The following is a 20,095-nucleotide window of genomic DNA, read 5'->3' as shown; positions in this document are numbered from 1 at the left end:
TGCTTAGTCAGTCACTGGATGAAGCATGGAGATTAGGCAAGTTAGGTTCACTCAAATGCATGGCATGGGTTCACAGTAATGGAGGTGCCAGATCAGGTAGGACACAAAAGGAGGACCCTGCCCAAAGGCTTACAATCTAGAGGGAGAGGTAAGGACACAAATGGTAGGGGACCAGAGTTCAGCTGTAGGTTTAGAGCACTTGTGAGGGGTAGTAGGCCAGAGTGAAAAGGTGAGTTTTGAGGGCTTTCTTGAAGATGTTGAAGGAGGGGGCTGCCCTAATGGGTGGAGGTAGGGAGTTCCATAGTGTTGGAGCAGCTCTTGAGAAGTCCTGGAGGCGTGCATGGGACTGGGTGATGCGGGGGGCGGTTAGGCGAAGTTCATTGGAAGAGCGGAGTGAGCGGCTAGGTCCTTATTAATTTGCACACCTACACTATTACTGTTCTTGGTGATCAAAACTCTAGGGTGGCAGTTCTGGCCCCCTAGTTTATACAGGTGTGCCCTTTTGATTACAGCCAAGCAACAACGTACCGTATACACTAGCATATAAGCTGAATTTTTGGGAACAAAGTGTACCAAAAGGGGGGGGGGGGACGGTTTGTGGGGTTGGCTTACATGCGAGTCGTGTGTGGGTATAGTTCTCCTCGTTCCTGGCAGTGTCTCCTGTGCAGCTCTGCTTGCTAGATGAACAGGTTTCATTTTCTTCTTGCCCTGGGGAGCCACTTCCTGTTTCCCTTGCAGTTCCATACACTGCAGCGAGTACTAAATTCCCAGGGAGATTGGACCACAGATGGCTGACCACAGACCAGAAGACACTCAAGCCTGGATCTAGCAAGTGCAGAGCTGTAAGGGGGCCGGGAAGATGGCCGACCAGGAGAGGTAGCTATACGTACACTTCACAACACACTGCACCATATAGACTCTATACATATTATGCATAATCATACACATGCACTCTGCATCACATTCACCACATACAGTGTGTGTGTGTGTGGGGGGGGGGGAGGGGTCTGCTTATGCACTGGTCACACATTATGGCGTTTTCAGGGGCAAATTGGGGGGGGGGTAGACTTGTACACAAGTATATACGATACTTTGGAGAGGGTGGTGGGATGATTGCATATGCACAACTAAGTGGCTTCTGGTGGATGGGCTAAGTAATAAGTAAGCTGGGGGAGGGTTGGCTGCTGTTCCCAGAATGAGCATGCTGGATCTCTGCGTTCGCAGGATATCTGTATGCACGTTGGATTTTTGGTGCAGTCGACCCTAAACCGCTGCTAAGGCCCAGTTCGTTGATATTTTCAAACTTTGTGTTGTGGAGCTGAAGAAAAAGGGGTAAACAATATGGGGGGAAAAAACAAAACCTTTGTAGTGAAGTATAAAGATCTTTTAAGAGATTTGACACCTTGCTGCCTCTGTAGTCCTGTGTGTGTGTTTACCACTAATCATTTTAAATGGTTTTAATAAGATACTTTTGGTGTTTCTTTTTACTTTTTAAATACTTACACATTTTGTGTGGGCTTTTTTATAGATAAAATGGCTGTTAATGTTTATTCCACATCAGTGACAAGTGACAATCTAAGCCGTCATGACATGCTGGCATGGATCAACGAGTCTCTGCAACTGAACCTGACCAAGATAGAGCAGCTCTGTTCAGGTAAGCCGCACAGACCTCCCTTACTGGGGCCTTCTCATGGGACGTACACACTCAGGGGTACTGTAACAGCTGCTGGAAATGTGGTAGTAATATGCCACAAATGGAATTTCTTGATGGCCAGGTGTAAATCTGATTTAAGGTGGGCATACATAGTGCTTGATTCACTAAGCTGCTAAAGTGCGCTGCTAACTTAATTAGCCTTAACCCTATAGGCTGCCTGTCAAGTGACAGGCAGCCTATTAGGCCAAAGTGTGGGTAGCGCGCTGCTCAAACTAACCATCTTAGTGAATCAAGCCCATAGATTGCCACCCAGTGTGGGAAACCAATCCATTCCTCTAGATTTTTGCATGTTTTGTCGCAGTGGTACCCAAATTTACTCCAACTCCTCGACTCAGACTCCACAGCCCTGCATGATGTAGCATCAGGTTTTACCTTCAAGCATGGCTCTATCCTTTGATAGATTGGGAGTCGGGCTGAGGAGGTGATTGTGCTTTCCTCACTAAGCTGCCCCATAAGGCTGTCACAATTTTTAGTCATGTGACATTGGGGACATAATTATTGGGTGCTGACTAATGGGAGCAGATCATTGAGTAAGGAAGAGACGGGTACAAATAGCTGGACATTGGTTCACTTTTAAGGGAACCTTCACTGGGAGGGATATGGATGTTTCCTTTTAAACAATACCAGTTGCCTGGCAGTCCTGCTGATCTTTGTCTGCAGTAGTAGCTGAATCACACACCTTTAAACAAGCATGTGGCTAATCCAGTCTGACTTCAGTCAGAGCACCTGATCTGCATGCTTGTTGAGGAACTGTGGCTAAAAGTATCAGACACATGATCAGCAGGAGAGTCAGGCAACTGGTAGTCTTTCAAATGGACAAATCTATATCCTTCTCTGTTTAGGTTCCCTTTAAAGTGGAAATCTGTCATACATTTTACTATAGCCCTAAGGTTACTAAAGTGATGAAGTAGCTCATTGTGTCCTATCTGGCAGGAAGCTAGCAGCCTATGCACATCACAGCCTGAGCTCTGTTCAGCATTTTGCAGTCCAGTTAAAGGGGTCCTGCTGTTAAACATGCCATCTCTAGATTGCTCCAGGCTTCAATGTTTTTATTTGCTTTTAGAATTGCCCTTAAGTGTATGGCAGTAGACTCAGACCTGACTCATAAATATACAAACCGTATGCTCTTGTGGGAAAAACCAATCCTAACGCGGTATGCTGATCTGTGCACTGCTGTGAATATGCAAATGTCCACAGTCTGCGATATTCAAAATGAGTCTCCATATACCACTAAAGTGACCTCCACAGATCCAATCTGCTGTCCAAATAAGAGGGATGGGAGGAGCTCTGTAGTCAGACCGGCCTTCTCAGTCTCATAACCAACACATTATATGTAGTGATGGGGGAGAGAGAGAAGGTAACCTATAAAACAATGTCACCCTTCATCTCTCCAAGTGAATCCGCACTCCATAGACGTCTCAGTTGGCTGTATGTGGAGAGCTGTGAGCTCCTGCTCAGTCCCCAATCAGGAGTTCCCTCAGGTGTCTGGTAGGTTACTGTGTAGCAGGATTGCTGTTCTCCAGCTTCAGCCTTTGGTGTGTAGGTTTGAAAAAAAACCCTGTTTTGACAGAAGGAAACCTAAGAAAGGTGACAAAGAGGTGATGGTGGAGGGGACCTAATAGTTTAGTGGGATAGTGGTATTTAGTTATTTTCATAGATTAGATGTTTATTTTGAATGTAATATCTAATCTAATGAAAATCTATCGAACCAATGGCACTTTCAATTGATACCCCAGTCAAAATATTGATCGTATATAGGGCTTGATTCACAAAGCCGTGATAACTCTTATCATGGTCACACTAGTTGTTTGCGAGCGCTAGAACTAAACGGTTTCCGTGCACAACGTGAATTTTCATGCAAAAACGGTCGGTTCGTGCAAAAATTCACAATTGCGTGCGAAAACCATTATGTACGCTGGCACGACCGTGATGAGTTATCGTGGCTTTGTGACTCAAGCACAGAGAGCAGGAAGCCTTGTTAGTTTAAAGACTCATACCCGCCAGAATTTTTTTCGTGATGAATCTTTGATGATTTGCGCAGTATCTCGTAACATCGTTTAACTAAAGTTCAGCAAAGTATGTTCTACGTCGGCAGACTACCAGCGAAAAATCGTTTGCTTTGAACGACCATCGAGATGGATCCCATAGTGGCTGGATTTTCCGATCTTGTTTGAACCCAGCGCTTATTATTGCGATTGTTCAGTGGCATTTGCACCTGTCTCTTGTTCCCGTGGTGTGCGATTACGGAAGATTGATCAGGGAATGAGCGTTGCATCTTTTGTTGCCTTGTATCCCCTGATCATCCAAGCTCTTGCTGTGGGTAGGGTCTTCAGCAGGTGGGTACATTACACTGCACACAACTTGTCTGCATTTCCTATGTAGAGTGTCTTCCTGAACGCATATAACAATGTGATCATGAAATGATGACCCTCGACTGCATTGTTCTCCACCTTACCCCCAACTGCCAGAAGTTGCTTTGTGTGTACCACTCTCTCCTCCATTTCCTATAGCAAGACTCCTAATCCTGCTAAAGGTGGCCATACATTTGGCGGCTGATCGACATCCCATTTCATTATTAATTATATATTTGATGCGAGTGCATGCCCTACCAATATTGCAACCAATTTTGGGTCGGTTGCATTAGTTGATTCTACATGCTGCAAGATGTAGGGCTGACTTGCTCGGTTAGGTGTGCAATGGTAATGGCGAGCGATATCGGCCGAGCGTGGAACCCCTGCTGCCCCCCCCACCCCCGGAACTGTTCCTGCAATGTGTGTGTGTGTAATATGTAAATGTACTGTAATGTGCATTTATACATTCTGTCCTGTGTAGCAATGGCTGTCCGTCTTCCGCCTCCGCCGCGCCGGCAGTGTATGCAGATAATTGGAGAGACACAAGCTAGGTAATGTATAATTGCTCATCCATACAAAGCGGCAAGGCAGAAGATGGGGCGGGCTCAGCTGATTTCAGAGAGACTTCATGCTGAAATGCGGTTTATGGGCAGCCAACGGATCTCTCTCAATCAGGTTTGATTAGAGAAATGTCCCTTGATCGAATCTGCCCATCATTGCAAGATGTATGGCTACCTTAAAGAGGTTCCTGTGGTGGGTGAAAAAACAAAACTTACACTTACCTGGGGCTTCTATCGCGGAACCCCCCCCCCCCGTAGCTGCCATGTCCTGCGCCTTCCTTCTACGATCATCCATTCCCCGCAGCCGGTCCCGTTCAATCATTCGGCTTACTTACTAATAGTGGTGCGCTTGTGTCTCCCGGAGCTTACGGCGCAGTATGAAGTTTTCTCGTACTGCGCCTGTGCAGTAACCTCCGGGAGACTCTTAACAGCCAAGCAGCCGCAACCTACATAGAGGAATAATTAGACCGGATCAGCGGCGGGGAATGGATGATAGTAGGACAGCGCAGGACATGGCAGCTAGGGGGTGTTCCACAGAAACCCCAGGTAAGTTATTTATTTTTATTTACCCTCCGCAGAACCCCTTTAAAGGGAAGGTCCGAGGTGATTTAAACAGCAAAAATCTGCTTGCCTATTGCTTCCTCCAGCCCCTTACAGCCTTCCTTTGCCCTTGCAGCAGCTCTGCTCCTCGCTGGTGGCCTGGGGTCCCCTCTGGTACAAGATGCCTACTGCACTTCAGAATGCAGATCATGGAGTCGCGCTGACGTCATCCGGGCTGTACTGCACAGTACAGTCTGAATGACGTTGATACAACTCCGTGAGCCGCATGCTGAAGCGCAAGTAGATCTGACCGGTCGGTCTGCAGCAAGGGCACAGGACGGCTGCCAGGGGCTGGGGAAAGCAAGAGGTAAGTAGATTTTTGCTTTTTAGCACCTTTCCCTTAAAGTGAACCTAAAGTCAGGAATAAAAAATGAGTTTAACGCACCTGTCGGCCGGTGACGGCGAAACCAGAAGTCGCCGCCGGACGGTCCAGGGACAACTCATGGAGTCAGCGTGGGCACCGATCAGCTTCAGGGGGCTGAGGGAAGCCCCAGGTGAGTTAAACTCTTTTATTCCTGACTTTAGGGTCACTTTAAGGCCTCATTCTCACTGGGAATTGCAAAACTGCTAGCATTTTACAAAACTTTGCTTTTTCACAATGTGGGAAAGCAATTTTTGGCAATAAAATGGCTAAATGCTGCATGCACTTCGCATGTGATTTCAGCGAATATACTCTGTACAGGGCTGCAGATGTTGGTGCTATATACATATTAAATAATGAAACCATGTGAGTGTTACATTTGACAAGAGGCGGCTTTACCTGGTGGTTAAAAAGCATTCATGCCATGCTCAGATGTAACTCCATGGAGGGCTGTCCGTTCACTGGCCTTGCTGAGTGCCTGCAAGCATCATCCCGGTGGACAGGAGCAGCTGACAGGCAGTGAATTCTCTGCCTTCAGCTGTTTGTGCAAAAGGCCTAAATGTATTCCAAAATGTACAGATCCAGTTGGCCTGTGTACCAAATGTTGCTACACATTGGAGATGCTCAATGATTTGCATACCTTTCTAATGCACATTTTATTCAGCCTGAAATTGGAATTATTTGCATCTCTGTAAACCTTTTTTGTCACCATATATATGCATACAACTTAAGGGGAAACCAATTAACTTGTCTGTATGTTTTGGGATGTGGGAGGAAACTTGAGTGCCTGGAGGACACCTGCGCAGACACTGGGAGAACATACAAACTGTGCAGATAGTGCTGGGATTCAAACTGGGGAACCAGCGCTGCAAGGCGAGAGTGCTAACCCCTATACCACCTGACCCGCTGAAGTGATTTCACTGCAGTCATTTCAAAAGTGCTGCATGCAGCATCTTTTGAGCGATCACAGAATTGGGGGAGGTGCACACAATTGCAGTACTTATAATTTGTAAATCTGGGAACAGCTCATGGTGGGCCCCGGGTCTAAGGGTACCTGTATCTCCCAGAGTAAAAGGTGAGTGGGTCAGGTGATCTGATCTGCTCTGTGCTGGAGAAGCAACTTGCTCTTTCCTGGCAGCAAGGTGCTACAAAACAAGCTTTCCATATGTGTATTGCAAAAAGTTTGGACTAAACCGAATATTAAAGAAAAAAAAAACGCCAGCGGGTATTTCAAAATGACTGCTGCTATGAAAGCAAAGGAAAGAATCGCGCAGGTCTCCACAATTAGAAGGGATTACGAATTGCATTAAATCGCCAAAACAGTGCCCAAAGCCGTCTCAAAATGTGTTCATTACCGATATGGGAAATGAGGCTTACCAGATACCAAAAACCCACATAAGGTTGTGTATATAGGCTCAAGACACGTTTAGTGGCGTTGGTAGTCATCAAAGGAACATTAAGGTGTTACTCCCAGGAAATTATACATTGCTTGTTACCACCTGTGGAAAGGATGAGTGCAGATTGCTTTTAGTCAACACAGTGAAACTAGATTAAAATGAGGTAAAATAGAATAAAACAAACACTCGCATACGGGGCCCATGCATAGGGAACCTGGCTATAAAAATGGAAAGAGGTCTATCGGTGTCTCCTTCCCGTGAATTGATCATTTGACCAGGCCGCCTAACCCATCTTAAGGACCGGGGGGTAGGTGGCCGGATCCCCTCTGGCTGGGCAGTGTCGTTCCCCCCCCCCCCCCACACACACACGGTGGCAGGTGTTGCGCGCCCCCCCTTTGCCAGCAGCCGTCACTCACCTTCCAGGCTCCAGCGATGAGCCGCAGTAGCCCCCTCTTCTCCGGCCGGCATCTCTGCTCCTAATGCCACTCAGTTCCGGGTCGCTCAGTTCCCCCCCCCCCCCCCCCCCCATATGCTGCTGATCACTAAGGGGAGATGTCAGCTGTCATATGACATAGGCTATAGGCTAGAACAGCCACAAGTGCGGCATAGAATCTAATGCAGGTGGTCCAGAAAAGGTTAATGTAGTAGTGGCCGTGCTAGTGAAGTATAGTATCGCAGTTGCGCTACCAGCACATCATGCAGCAGTAGTAAGGATCACACTCAAGTTGAGAGCACCTGCTGCTCTGACAGGACCACGCATATTGTGCGCTCACTTGTATTAAAGGAATGATCAGCGGAAATTTTAAAAAGTTCCACTTACCTGGGGCTTCCTCCAGCCCGGGGCAGCCATCCTGTGCCCCCGCCGCAGCTCCGGTGTCTCCTGGTTCTCTTTGCCGGCGGAGCAGTAACGTCCAGATGACGCCGGACCACGTGACCTGCGCCGTGGAGGGTGGAGAGGACCGGGAGATGCAGAAGCTGCGGCGGGGGCACAGGACGGCTGCCCCAGGCTTTAGGAAGCCCCAGGTAAGTGGAACGGATCATTCCTTTAACCAACACTGTTTAGCTTGTTAGAGGAACTTCAGCCTAAACATACTGTCATTTAGTTACATTAGTTATGTTAATTGGGTAATATCTCTTACCCACCATGTTTTAAAAGAACAGGCTAATGTTTGATCTAATGGGGGCAGCCATCTTTTTGGTTGAAAGGAGGTGACAGGGAGCATGAGACACAGTTCCAACTGTCCTGTGCACTGATCACCCCTCCCAGTTGCTAGGCAACGTGAATAACATGGGAAATTCCCTTCATGCTTTGCACAGCATCAGGGTAAACAAGCCCGGGCCATTTTCTCTGATGGGTGGAGCTTGGCTAAAAATCATGATTTGGTAAGAAAAACAAAGTTCTGATGCTTTGAAACTGTTATACACAAAGCCTTTTCAGTTCTGCTGAGTAGATTTTTGGTCCGGAGGTTCACTTTAAGGTTTAGTAAATCAGCCTTTATGTGCATGACTTAATACAAATATATACTGTATGTATTGAGAGATCCTCATCCTTTTTTCTCCCAGCACACATCTGAGACCGCAGCTGTTAAATATGGAAGCCTTCACAACCCCCTTCAGCTGCACTTTATTTCCTTTTAAACAATGCACATTACCTGGTTGTCCCGCTGATTGATTTGGCTGCTGTAGGGTTTGAGAAGCGCCAGAAATAAGCATGCAGCTAATCTTGTCAGATCTGGCAATGTCAAATACCTGATCTGCTGCATGCTTGTTCAGGGGCCATGGCTAAAAGTATTAGAGCATCAGCAGGACAGGCAGGCAACTGGTATTGCTTGAAAGGAAGTAAACATGGCAGCCTCCATATACCTCAATTCAGTTGCCATTTAAGCTTTAGGGCTTGTTTTGCGCATAATGATTCTCAATGCCCTCGCATGTGAAATGCAACAGTTCGCATACCTCTGACAAAGGGAGCAAATGAGGAAGTTGTTTTTTTTTTTTTTTTCATTCTCTGAGATAATTGGCATGTGGATTCTCAGACATCAATAACAAGTTTGTTATGGAAATGGGCCCTTTAGATTAAGGCATTGCTTTATATCTTGTGCTTCCGGTGTGCAGGACATTCACATCTGTGCTTATTCCGGGTATAACCGTAAGATACTAAAACTATAGGATGGACTCTTCTGTTGCTTTATGTACCTACGTTGGATTTTTTTTTTAAGTCTTTGTTCTGTCCTTCAGAGAAAGTTCAGTTTGCTCCACAGTACACTGTAAGCTAAGGAATGGCTTTGTTCTTCATAACAATTGCAGACAGTTGGCTTGCAGTTATTTACTGTCCTGTTTGGCTTCTGTTTAGTTGCTTGGAAACTGCTTGTCATTCTGAGCTATTACAGTAATGGCTGGGGGGATGCATGTTCTATTAACCAAGTGTGTGTGTGTGACACATACCCTGTCATGGGATGAGCCGACAGTGTAACTGCACCACATACCCTGTCATGGGATGAGCTGGCAGTGTGACTGCACCACATACCCTGGCATGGGATGAGCTGGCAGTGTGACTGCACCACATACCCTGGCATGGGATGAGCTGGCAGTGTGACTGCACCACATACCCTGGCATGGGATGAGCTGGCAGTGTGACTGCACCACATACCCTGGCATGGGATGAGCTGGCAGTGTGACTGCACCACATACCCTGGCATGGGATGAGCTGGCAGTGTGACTGCACCACATACCCTGGCATGGGATGAGCTGGCAGTGTGACTGCACCACATACCCTGGCATGGGATGAGCTGGCAGTGTGACTGCACCACATACCCTGGCATGGGATGAGCTGGCAGTGTGACTGCACCACATACCCTGGCATGGGATGAGCTGGCAGTGTGACTGCACCACTTTCCCCAGCATGGGATGAGCCGGCCATGTGACTGCACCACATACTGTGTCATGGGATGAGCTGGCAGTGTAAATCCTGCCATATACTGTCTGACATGCCCAAAAGATAGATTCCTCTCATTGCTTTTATCTGTTCACTACTACCACACACTGCACACTTTTTATTTTTTTTACCTCCTGAGCATTACACCACTCAGGAGGTTTTGCTTGTTTCTGTCTCCAGCTAAATTTGATCTATTTGCTCCAAAAGTCTAGCTTGCACTAGGCTAGCTAGTTCACATGTTTGGCAACCCCTGATCCCCGCCGCTCCTGTTTATACATTACCCAGCCTGGATCCAGCAATCGGCGCAGCCTCCCTGGACCGCTCCGCTCTTCACTATGGGGAGGATCGAACATGACGTCACGCCCAGACCTGATCCTCCTCATGCCCAGACCCGATCCTCCCCATAGAGAGACCGGAGCATACCGCTAAGGAGGTTACTAGATCTAAGCATGAAGTCTAGTAAAAAGCGAAAGTACCATCTCTCCTTCAGGTGTCAGGGCCCATACACTGTCACCCGGCGGCTTGTACATATTCACACCTGGACATGACAGAAGGATCGTGCCAGCCGGATAGGAGAATGGGGTGCATTCCACTGAGCAAATACTCTTCTGGCACCCTGGGGTGACGACACCTGGCCTGACCCTGGTAAGTATTAGACTAAGGAGTCAGTCGAGGAGTCTGAGCCATTTTGGGTACCTGGAGTCAGTGGTTTAATAAACTGAGTCAGATGATTTTTGTACAGACTCCACAGCCCTGCAAATCCCTGCCCTTCCAAGATTCTTCAGAATGAAAGCGTTTGGTTTCCTCCATCAGTGTAGCTGGCTCCTGGCTTGCATATTTTGTCCAGTCCTGCAGCATTGCCTACAACTGCCACATGCGGTTTTTTTTTTGTTTTGTTTAACAATCCGGACAGTCCTTTTAGGTGACTATGGAGAATTACATGGGCCACACAAACCCCATTTCCTGTGAGTCTCTAGTCTAACTGGCGTCTTACTCAGCATTGCAGAGAGCCAGCTTCTACCCGTAACTCCAATTTTTATCTGTCCATCAATCCTGTAGCATTGTGTACAAGGTACATGCAGGAGAAGGTTTCTATTACCAGTGCAATGCTAGGTACACACCATAAAACGTTCTGACAGATTTACTGTCAGATCAATTATTTCCAACAAGTCTGATCTGATGTCCGATCAAATTTTTTTTTCCTTTTTTACTCCAATAAAAATTCGATCGGAATTCAGATCGGACCTGTTGGAAATCGATCTGGTAGTAAATCTGCCAGAAATTCTCATTGTGTGTACCAGGCATAAAGTTGATAGCAGATTGCCTCTGGAAAGTCCACCCTTGTAATCGCTGTTAAAGTTGGTATTTGTGAAGAGTACTTTGTGCCATAATCCGGTCAGAGACCCTCTAGGGCAACCGTGTGACTGCAGTTCCCTGCTCCCCTCATTCAACCCCTTCCCATCACTGAGCAGTAATGGTAAAGCTGGTATGACCTGCTTTTTCATTAAACTAACCCTCCAGTTTTTTTTTTTGTTTTTGTTTTTTTTTGTGTGCTTTGTGAACAAGTTAACCTCTGTTACAAGTCAAACGCCCACCCACCTGAGCTCTTTCCCATGCACTAATCAGGTTTGGAATATTGGGCCTGATTCACAAAGCGGTGCAAACTGTTTGCACGCCAGTGAAAAGCCCTTTTTCACACCTAAACTCAGAATGCGCCCATTAAACCCTGAGTGCACTGCGCGCGCAAAACTTTGCACGATCTCCAGCACAAAGCGGTGCTAACTCATGGTGCAAAGGTTATAACGCCTAAAGTCTTTTAGGCATAACTGGGTTATCACCACTTTGTGAATCAGGCCCATTGTGTTTAAGGGAGTGGACAGTGCACACCAAAAACCTCTAGCAGATCTGCAAAACGCTAGGTTTTTGAAGCAGATTTCAGAGCGATTCTAGGCATGTTTAGAGACTTTTTCTAAACGTGCCTAGTGTTTGTTTTTGAAGCGTTTTTGTGCAGCACATTTCAAATATTGTTACAGTAAAGCTGTTACTGAACATCTTCAACAAAAACGCCTGGACAACCGCACTGATACAGCGTTTTTCAGAGCTATACTTTAAGGCAGTAACGCCTCAAATCTAAAAAAAAATGCTGCAGCTCTCGAGTTTGTTTGTGGAAAAAATGAGCCGCTCTGGTGTGTACTAGCCCTATTCACTTTTATTAGTCAAGCGGTTTTCCCCCTGCAAACGTCAAAAAAATCGCTCCGGTGTGTAACAGCCCTGAGATGCTAATTTCCCCTTGTATTTAAATGTCATGTAAATGTTGTTCAGCTTGACCAGTAAGAACGGACGGGAAGTTATTCCAATATAGCTGCATATACTTATGCAAATAGTCTCTCCTTGCATTCAAACTTTAGATCATTGATCATCCCTACTCTTTGGGCATTTTTTTTTATTTTCCCCTCCCCCTAGTGCATCAGATTATCCTTGAGCTCTGCATCTCCTTACCTCTTTAGCAATTACACCCTGTCCTCTTCTTTACACATCTGCATCAGTATGGAGCAAGCTGGGGAACGATGGTGTAGTTTAGAGAAGGCTCATTGGTGGAGCCAGAAGAGTTATTCACTTGCCGCCCACTAGATTCTTCAAGGGACCCTGAGGTGAGACATATGGCGGCTGACCTTTTTTCCTTTTAAGTAGTGCAGATTGCCTGGCTGTCCTGCTAATCCTCTGCCTCTAATACATATAGCCATAGCCCTTGAACATGCATGCGCATAAAATGTTTCTGACAAGGTTAGTTGCTTGTTTCAGGTGTGAGATTTAGACTCTACTTGACCAGAAAGATCAGCAGAACTGCTAGGCAACTGGTATTTCTAAAAAGGAATTTAGTATGGCAGCCTGCATAAGTCTATAAACCTGGTGTCCCTTTTCAGCCCTCATTTTCTGACTTTCTCTACTGCCAGAGTTGGGACCAGAGAAAATACAGGCAGATTTTAGACAGTAAACTAAAGGTGTCCATACATCTAGCAATTCGGTGGTCTGATAAATTGTGTTCCAGTATGGGTGCTTGACGATATCTGGGTGAATTGCGTTGATCAGGCTGTGGAGTTGGTACAAAAATGATCTGACTCCTCAGTTTATGATAACTCCGACTCCACAGCTCTGGTCGATCGAGCAAAATGGAAGGTATAATGCAAACATTTAGAACTACACACAGCAGTATACAGAATATACAACAGTTAAAGGAAATCTGTAATGTTAAAAAAATCACTGGGAAAAAAAACCCTTACCTTCTACCAGCCACCTGCAGATGTCCTGTGCCTGTGCCCGGGTAAAAAATTATCCTCTGGTTCCTCGCTACCACTCAGTTTCACTTTGAGTCGACCACTGCACCTGCGTAGCCCTGCTCCTGCTAGAGACGCCGGGAGAATCCTGCGCAGTAGGTTTTCTTGTATTGCTCCTGCGCAGGACACTTCTGGTGACGGGAGCAAGGATGCATGCGGCCACAGCCATGCAGGTGCAGTGGCCATTGACTCTAAAGTCTGTTGCAAAGAAACTGAGCCGCGGTGCGGGACTGGAGGATCCTTTAGTAACGTTGCGGGCACAAGGGGGGGGGGGGGAGGCTGCTGGGGACTAGCAGAAGCCCCAGGTAAGTAAGTCTTCAGGTCCACTTTAAATCACCATAAGGCAAATACAAGAACACCAAAAATACAAAGTATACTCTACAGTGTTCTCCCCAGGCTCTTTTAGCCATGTGCTGCACCCGGCTAGTTTTGGTGAACACCCGGCTCTCATCGGCTCCCCTCCTCCTATGCTGTAAGCAGTTGTGCAGAGAAATGCCGGCCCTGCATTTTTCTCAGCTCGCCCTACCAGCTACTTTCCATGCCGCCCGGCTGCAAAAAAAAATTCTGGGGAGAACACTGCTCTAAATGAACTGTTGGCAATGGATTCCATGGTGAAATTAACAAAAACAAACTAAAGATAAGACGGTAGAGTAGTTCAACGAATGTGTCGGGTGGAGCTTTGTATATGCTCATGAAGGGGTAGGAGCTGTATTAGAACTAGAGGATTGGCCCAGAGAGTACTTTACAATCCAGGGGGTCCAGACGTGATTGAAAAAATGTTCACATTGTGCTGAGCTAGTCCGTGCCCGTGTTTACCCGGGGGCACTCAGCAGGGCTTTAAATCATGACATTAGCTATTTTGTCAAATTTTAGATGCATGACTGCAATAAATACTTGTTTAGCTTATTCTGTGCAGGGAGAGGAGGCATTGCCACTCCTCCACCTAGTACTGCTATTAGTGTTATGCAGCCCTGAACTACAGATTGCCCAGCAAGCTCATGATGAATGTGAGAGAGTGACAAAGACAGCAAATAAGATGAGAAGCAAACCCAACTGTTGCACTGCCAAAAAGAGGGTTTTTTTTTTCTCCCTGCAAGTAAAGGTCTGTACAGCCAGATACAACTCTGCAGAGGTGGCTGAAAACTGCCTCTTGCGAGAATCTAGTGTGTATGGCAGCCCCCAATGCCCCCGACCACTCTGCCAGCAGTCCACACTGGTGGATCACTTTAGCCAAGTGATGGGAGATTGCATTGTACTTCACCTCCTCTACATAGAGCAGAACACATAGCTCACTTGCACAGCTGACTGCACAGCCTCCGCCCTGCAATTTTGTTTGAGGGATTGGGTCTCAATGCCAGTCGGGCAACATTGTGTCGGCCTTTCAAGTGCTTTATTTGCTTTATCACTCTGACTGGAAGATTGTCTGCAGTAAATTTATTTCTGATTTAATATATGCCCTCTAATATTAAAGTGCCCCCTTTTTAAAGTCACACTGAAGCAAGAATAAACTTGCTATGAATTTTGTGTAGTACAAATGATGAATAGAACATTAGTAGCAAAGAGAATTTTCAGTTATATTTTTTTTTTTTTCCCCGGTGGCTCCGGTCCCCTGCAGTTCAGCCCAAAAGCCCGGCCGAGTCTCACTACTTTGTGCATGCCTGACCAGGCTTGCTCCCCGTCCCTGGTAGCTTTCTGAGTCTGCGCAGTGCTACTGCGCAGAATGCTTCCAACTGTGGAAGCGAGACGGGAGCACAATGGGCCGCGCATGTGAAAGTGTGACTCGGGCAGGCTTTCAGGCTGCATTGCGGGGGGCTGGAGCCACACGGGGGATAATGCGAGGCGTTTGAGGCCTTGTTCACATCGCCAGCACAATCCTAAGTGCTGAGCGATTTTGTTAATGATTTTGTAAGTGCTTTTCTAAGCTGTGTATTCATTAAAGCGCTCAGCAAATCGCTTTTCCAAGTGCTTAGCGATTTTGCCATACTTGAATTGCAAACGCTCTGAAAATGGTGCAGGAGCCGCATTTGCGATTGGGTAGAAAGCTCATCGCTTATGTGAGAATACTCATGTAGGCTAGCATTGCACATGTGCTTTAAGGCTTGTTTTTGTTTATCGCCAGCACTTAAAATAAGCAAAATCGCTTATGTGAATAAGGCCTAAGGGGGCTTAATAAAGTGAACCTCCAGACTAAAAATCGACTTGGCAGCACTGAAAAGGCTTGGTGTTTCTTTAAGTTTCACAGCATCAAAACTTTGTTTCTCTTATCCAAGCCTCATTGTTAACTGTGCAGAAGAAAACTGCCCGGGCTTTTTTCCCCTGATGCTCTGCAAAGCATGATGGGATTCCTGATGTTGTTGTTCTCGTTCTGCTGTTTTGGTGCAATTTTTTATTTTTTTTTTACATTTTGAATTTGACATTTGAAGCCTAGCGTGTGCAGCTGGGAGGGGTTATCAGGACACAGGACAGTTGGAACTGTCTCCTGCTCCTTGTCACCTCCTTTCAACCAAAAAGATGGCTGCCCCATGACAAAGATGGCAGCCCCCATGAATCTCAAACATTTGCCTGTTCTTTTAAAACAGGGTGGGTAAAACATTATATTACCCATCTATTCTAATTAACATAACTAATGTAACTTAATGACAGTATGTTTGTTTAGGCTGAAGTTCCCTAAAGGAAACAGCAGACAAAGCTAGGGTAAATGAGATTTACTTAACTGGGGCTTCCTTCAGCCCCGGCAGCCGATATGTCCCTCGGCGCAGCTTCAGTGACCCGGGATCCGCTCTTGCAAATGCTGACCTCGCCAAGTTGGCATCCACTGCGCCGCTGTCGTGTGCTCTGGAGCGTTCTGCGCAGGCGTAGAACTAATCAGCTTCTTGTCTCAGGTATGCTTTAGCTCTTCCTGTACTGGAAATAATGAGACTCCTATCTGTGCTACTAATGCTCTATTTCTTAGCTGTGCTACACATACACATCATTAGATCATAAGTTTATTTTCACTTAACGTTCCCTTCTTAAGAAACTCTTCTGATGTTTATACAGCTGGCTTATCAAATCTCCCTGCTGAGTTATGAGTTAATGCTTTGTTGTGTATCACAGGTAGCATGTACTGTCAGTTCATGGACATGTTGTTTCCTGGATCTGTCACGCTCAAGAAAGTGAAATTTGGAGCCAAGCTGGAACACGAGTACATCCAGAACTTCAAAGTCCTTCAAGCCGGCTTCAAGAAGATGGGCGTCGATAAAGTGAGTGTGATCAGACAGCGTTTCTAGCTCGCTGCACCATTTCCTGCCCGGCTGCCTCTGTGCGGGTTATGTACACTTTTGCAAGAAATATGCCAGAGACAAGTGAAGGCTGGTTTAAAAGCAGTTATTAAAAGCATTTTCTTTTCGCTTTCTGGCAACACCTTAGTTACTTGGCATCTTGGGAACAGTGGACTGATTGTTTACTGCCTGTAACAATGAACAGAGAAATCTAAAGTGTAACTCAAGTCACCTGTACATGAGTCTGTGTTGAGGTGGCCACACAGAATACAATAAGAAATGTTTTTAGTTATATTTTTTTAACGTGTATAATTTTATGCATCCTGCTGCTTCCTGTGCATATAAGCTGTGGGAACTTTCTGGGATCTCCCGCAGCCTCTTACCATTTCCTCTCCCAGGCGTCCTTCGTGTCGCTACCAGCGCCCCCTGTGATGACATGCAGTTGCGTCATCACAGGGAGCTTGGGGCCAACACAACGGACGCCTGGGAGGAAGATGCCGGGATTGCTGAAGGTGTTGCGCTATGCTCACTCTCCCCGCTGCTGCACTTATGCTTCCTGGCTAACTATACTGAAGGCACCTACCTAGCTAACCTTTACTGGGGCAACTATACTGGAGACCCCCTACCTAGCTATCCTGTACTGGGGGTAACTATACTGGAGGCACCTACCTGGCTAAACTATACTGAGATATTGTGAATTTGGTGTTAAAGCTTGATTTGAAGAAAATCATGAAGAAATACCTTTCAATATTTTGGGGGGAGTCTGGGAAAAATGCAGACTCTGACTCCTAATAATTTAAACTTTAACCAAAATAGAAAAGATAACCTGTTCTATTTCTCAGATGATGGTCGTCATAAAAAATTTATATATACAGTAATAGCTGTGCTTAGTTCACAAAAATGAGATAAACTTATCAAAATTAGTTACTTGTGCTGCTTTAATAAAGCAGTCCCTGTATTTTTAAAGTCATATATACATATCTGATTGTGCCTGTATATATGTGTACACAGGAATCTTTTATACAGTGGGATGTGAATGTTTGGGCAACCTTGTTGATCGTCATATTCCTGTATAAATCGTTGGTGGTTACGATAAATTTCAGTTAAATATATCATATAGGAGACACGTGAAATGAAGTTTATTGGATTTAGAGTGCGAAATTTTTTAAATAAAATTAGGCAGGTGCATAAATTTGGGCGCCGTTGTCATTTTGATTCCAAAACCTTTAGAACTAATTGGAACTCAAATTGGCTTGGTAAGCTCAGTGACCCTGACCTACATACACAGGTGAATACAATTGTGAGTATTTAAGGGGGTCAGTTGTAAGTTTCCCTTTTTTTTATTTATTTTTTTTTATTTAAATTTTCTCTGAAGAGTGGCAACATGGGGGTCTCAAAACGACTCTCAAATGACCTGAAGACAAAGATTGTAAACCATCATGGTTTAGGGGAAGGATACAGAAAGCTGTCTCAGATTACAGCTGTCTGTTTCCACTGTTAGGTACAAATTGAGGAAATGGAAGACCACAGGCTCCGTTCAAGTTAAAGGGAACCTAAACTGAGAGGGATATTGATGTTTCCTTTTAATCAATACCAGTTGCCTGGCAGTCCTGATCCCTTTGGCTGAAGTAGGGCTGAATCACACAACTGAAACAAGCATGCAGCTAATCCAGTCTGACTTCAGTCAGAGCACCTGATCTGCATGCTTGTTCAGGGGCTGTGGCTGAAAGTATTGGCAACACCGGATTTAGCAGGAGAGTCAGGCAACTGGTATTATGTTAAAAGGAAAAATCCATATCCTTCTCAGTTTAGGTTTCCTTTAAGGCTCGAAGTGGCAGACCAAGAAAAATCTCGGATAGACAGAAGCGACGATTGGTGAGAACGGTCAGTCAACCCACAGACCAGCACCAAAGACCTACAACATCATGTTGCTGCAGATAGTGACTATGCATCATTCAGCCATTCGGCGCACTTTACACAAGGTGATGCAGAGGAAGCCCACAGCACAAAGAGCTGCTGGATGTATGCTAAAGCACATTTGGACAAGCCAGCTTCATTTTGGAATAAGGTGCTGTGGACTGAAGTTATCTGGGCATAACAAGAGGCATTATGCATGGAGGAAAAACACAGCATGCCAAGAAAAACACTTGCTACTTACTGTAAAATGTGGTGGTGGTTCCATCATGCTGTGGGGCTGTGGCCAGTGCAGGGACTGGGAATCTTATCAAAGTTGAGGGATGCATGGATTCCACGCAGTATCAGCAGATTTTGGAGACCAATGTCCAGGAACCATTGACAAAGCTGAAGCTGCGCCAAGACTGGATCTTTTAACAAGACGACCCTAAACACTGCTCAAAATCCCCCAAGGCATTAATGCAGAGGAACAAGTACAACGTTTGGGAATGACCATCTTAGTCCCCAGACCTGAATATAATTGAAAATCTGTGGTGTGTTAGAGAGCTGTCCATGCTTAGAAGCCATCAAACTTGAATGAACTAGAGATGTTTTGTAAAGAGGAATGGTTCAAAATACCTTCAACCAGAATCCAGACTCTCATTGGAACCTACAGGAAGCGTTTAGAGGCTGTAATTTCTGCAAAAGAAGGATCTACTAAATATTATTTTTGTTTAAACAATTATTGCACACTTTCTGTAAATCCAATAAACTTCATTTCACTTCTAAAATATCACTGTCTCCTATATGATATATTTAACTAACATTTTTATCATAACCAACGACTTATACACAAAAATCATGACTATTGACAAGGTTGCCCAAACTTTTTGCATCCCACTGTATATACTAAATAACATCTGCTGTAAGAATGACTTGTAGCTGTTTCACTAATAGAGATTGTCAATGAGAGAATGAATTCTGCGCTGATGCTGGTTTATGCACTCCCTTTGCTCATGAAATCAAATATTCTGATATGCTAAAATTTGGTTTGGTGACTGCGAATTAAAGGGTACCTGAGATGGATGAAGTGTTTTTTTTTTTTTTTTTTTTTTTTTTTTTTTAATACATTCCTGGGGCTTCCTCCAGCTCCCTTCAGGCTAATCAGTCACTCGCTGTCCTCCTCCACCACCTGGATCTTCTGCTATGAGTTCCGGTAATTCAGCCAGTCAGCGCAGTCCAGCCACATGCCGCTTTCACAGCCAGGAGCATTCTGCACCTGCACAGTAGTGCTGCGCATGTGTAGTACGTTCCTGACGGCAGAGTCTGTGTACCACATACCACGTTTCCCCCGAATCCGTCATTAGTCATTTTCCTGGTTTTAGAATCAAACACATCCTATAGCGATTGCTGTATATTTGTAGCCCTGCTCACCCAGTGATGTTTAGCCGTGGCTGATAAGCTGTGCAGAATCACCTGACATGACTAAAGAGGTTTCCTTGTGAAATTTTAGAATGTAAATTTGAGTGAGGGAAAAATTGTATAGTATGCAAACACTGGCTGAATTTATAAACATGAATTCTAGATTATGCAGGCTTGTCTTTTGGTGCGTCACTCCCTCTCCTTACCGCACATTTCTCCCCTGAAGCTTCAGTCGCCAGGTGTCCCCACCAAAATGTCAAACGGTTTCAT

The 20,095-nt window shown here is 45.5% G+C and overlaps 1 protein-coding gene across 2 annotated transcripts in view; it reads left to right on the top strand.

Moving 5' to 3' along the window:
* MAPRE1 (microtubule associated protein RP/EB family member 1) overlaps positions 1-20,095 on the top strand; it is a 51,606-nt gene that overhangs the window by 11,506 nt on the left and 20,005 nt on the right. For both annotated transcript variants that reach the window (XM_068264559.1, XM_068264560.1), the window contains exons 2-3: positions 1,529-1,654; positions 16,347-16,492. In XM_068264559.1, the coding sequence (XP_068120660.1) occupies positions 1,534-1,654; positions 16,347-16,492 (267 nt within the window). In that variant the 5' untranslated portion in view covers positions 1,529-1,533. The remainder of the gene's footprint in view (positions 1-1,528; positions 1,655-16,346; positions 16,493-20,095) is intronic.

Source organism: Hyperolius riggenbachi, chromosome 12, assembly GCF_040937935.1.
Source record: "Hyperolius riggenbachi isolate aHypRig1 chromosome 12, aHypRig1.pri, whole genome shotgun sequence".
In the NCBI taxonomy this organism is placed as follows: Eukaryota; Metazoa; Chordata; class Amphibia; order Anura; family Hyperoliidae; genus Hyperolius; species Hyperolius riggenbachi.
The sequence above is the reverse complement of the archived record's forward strand: the minus strand, read 5'-3'. Positions and strand labels throughout refer to the sequence as shown.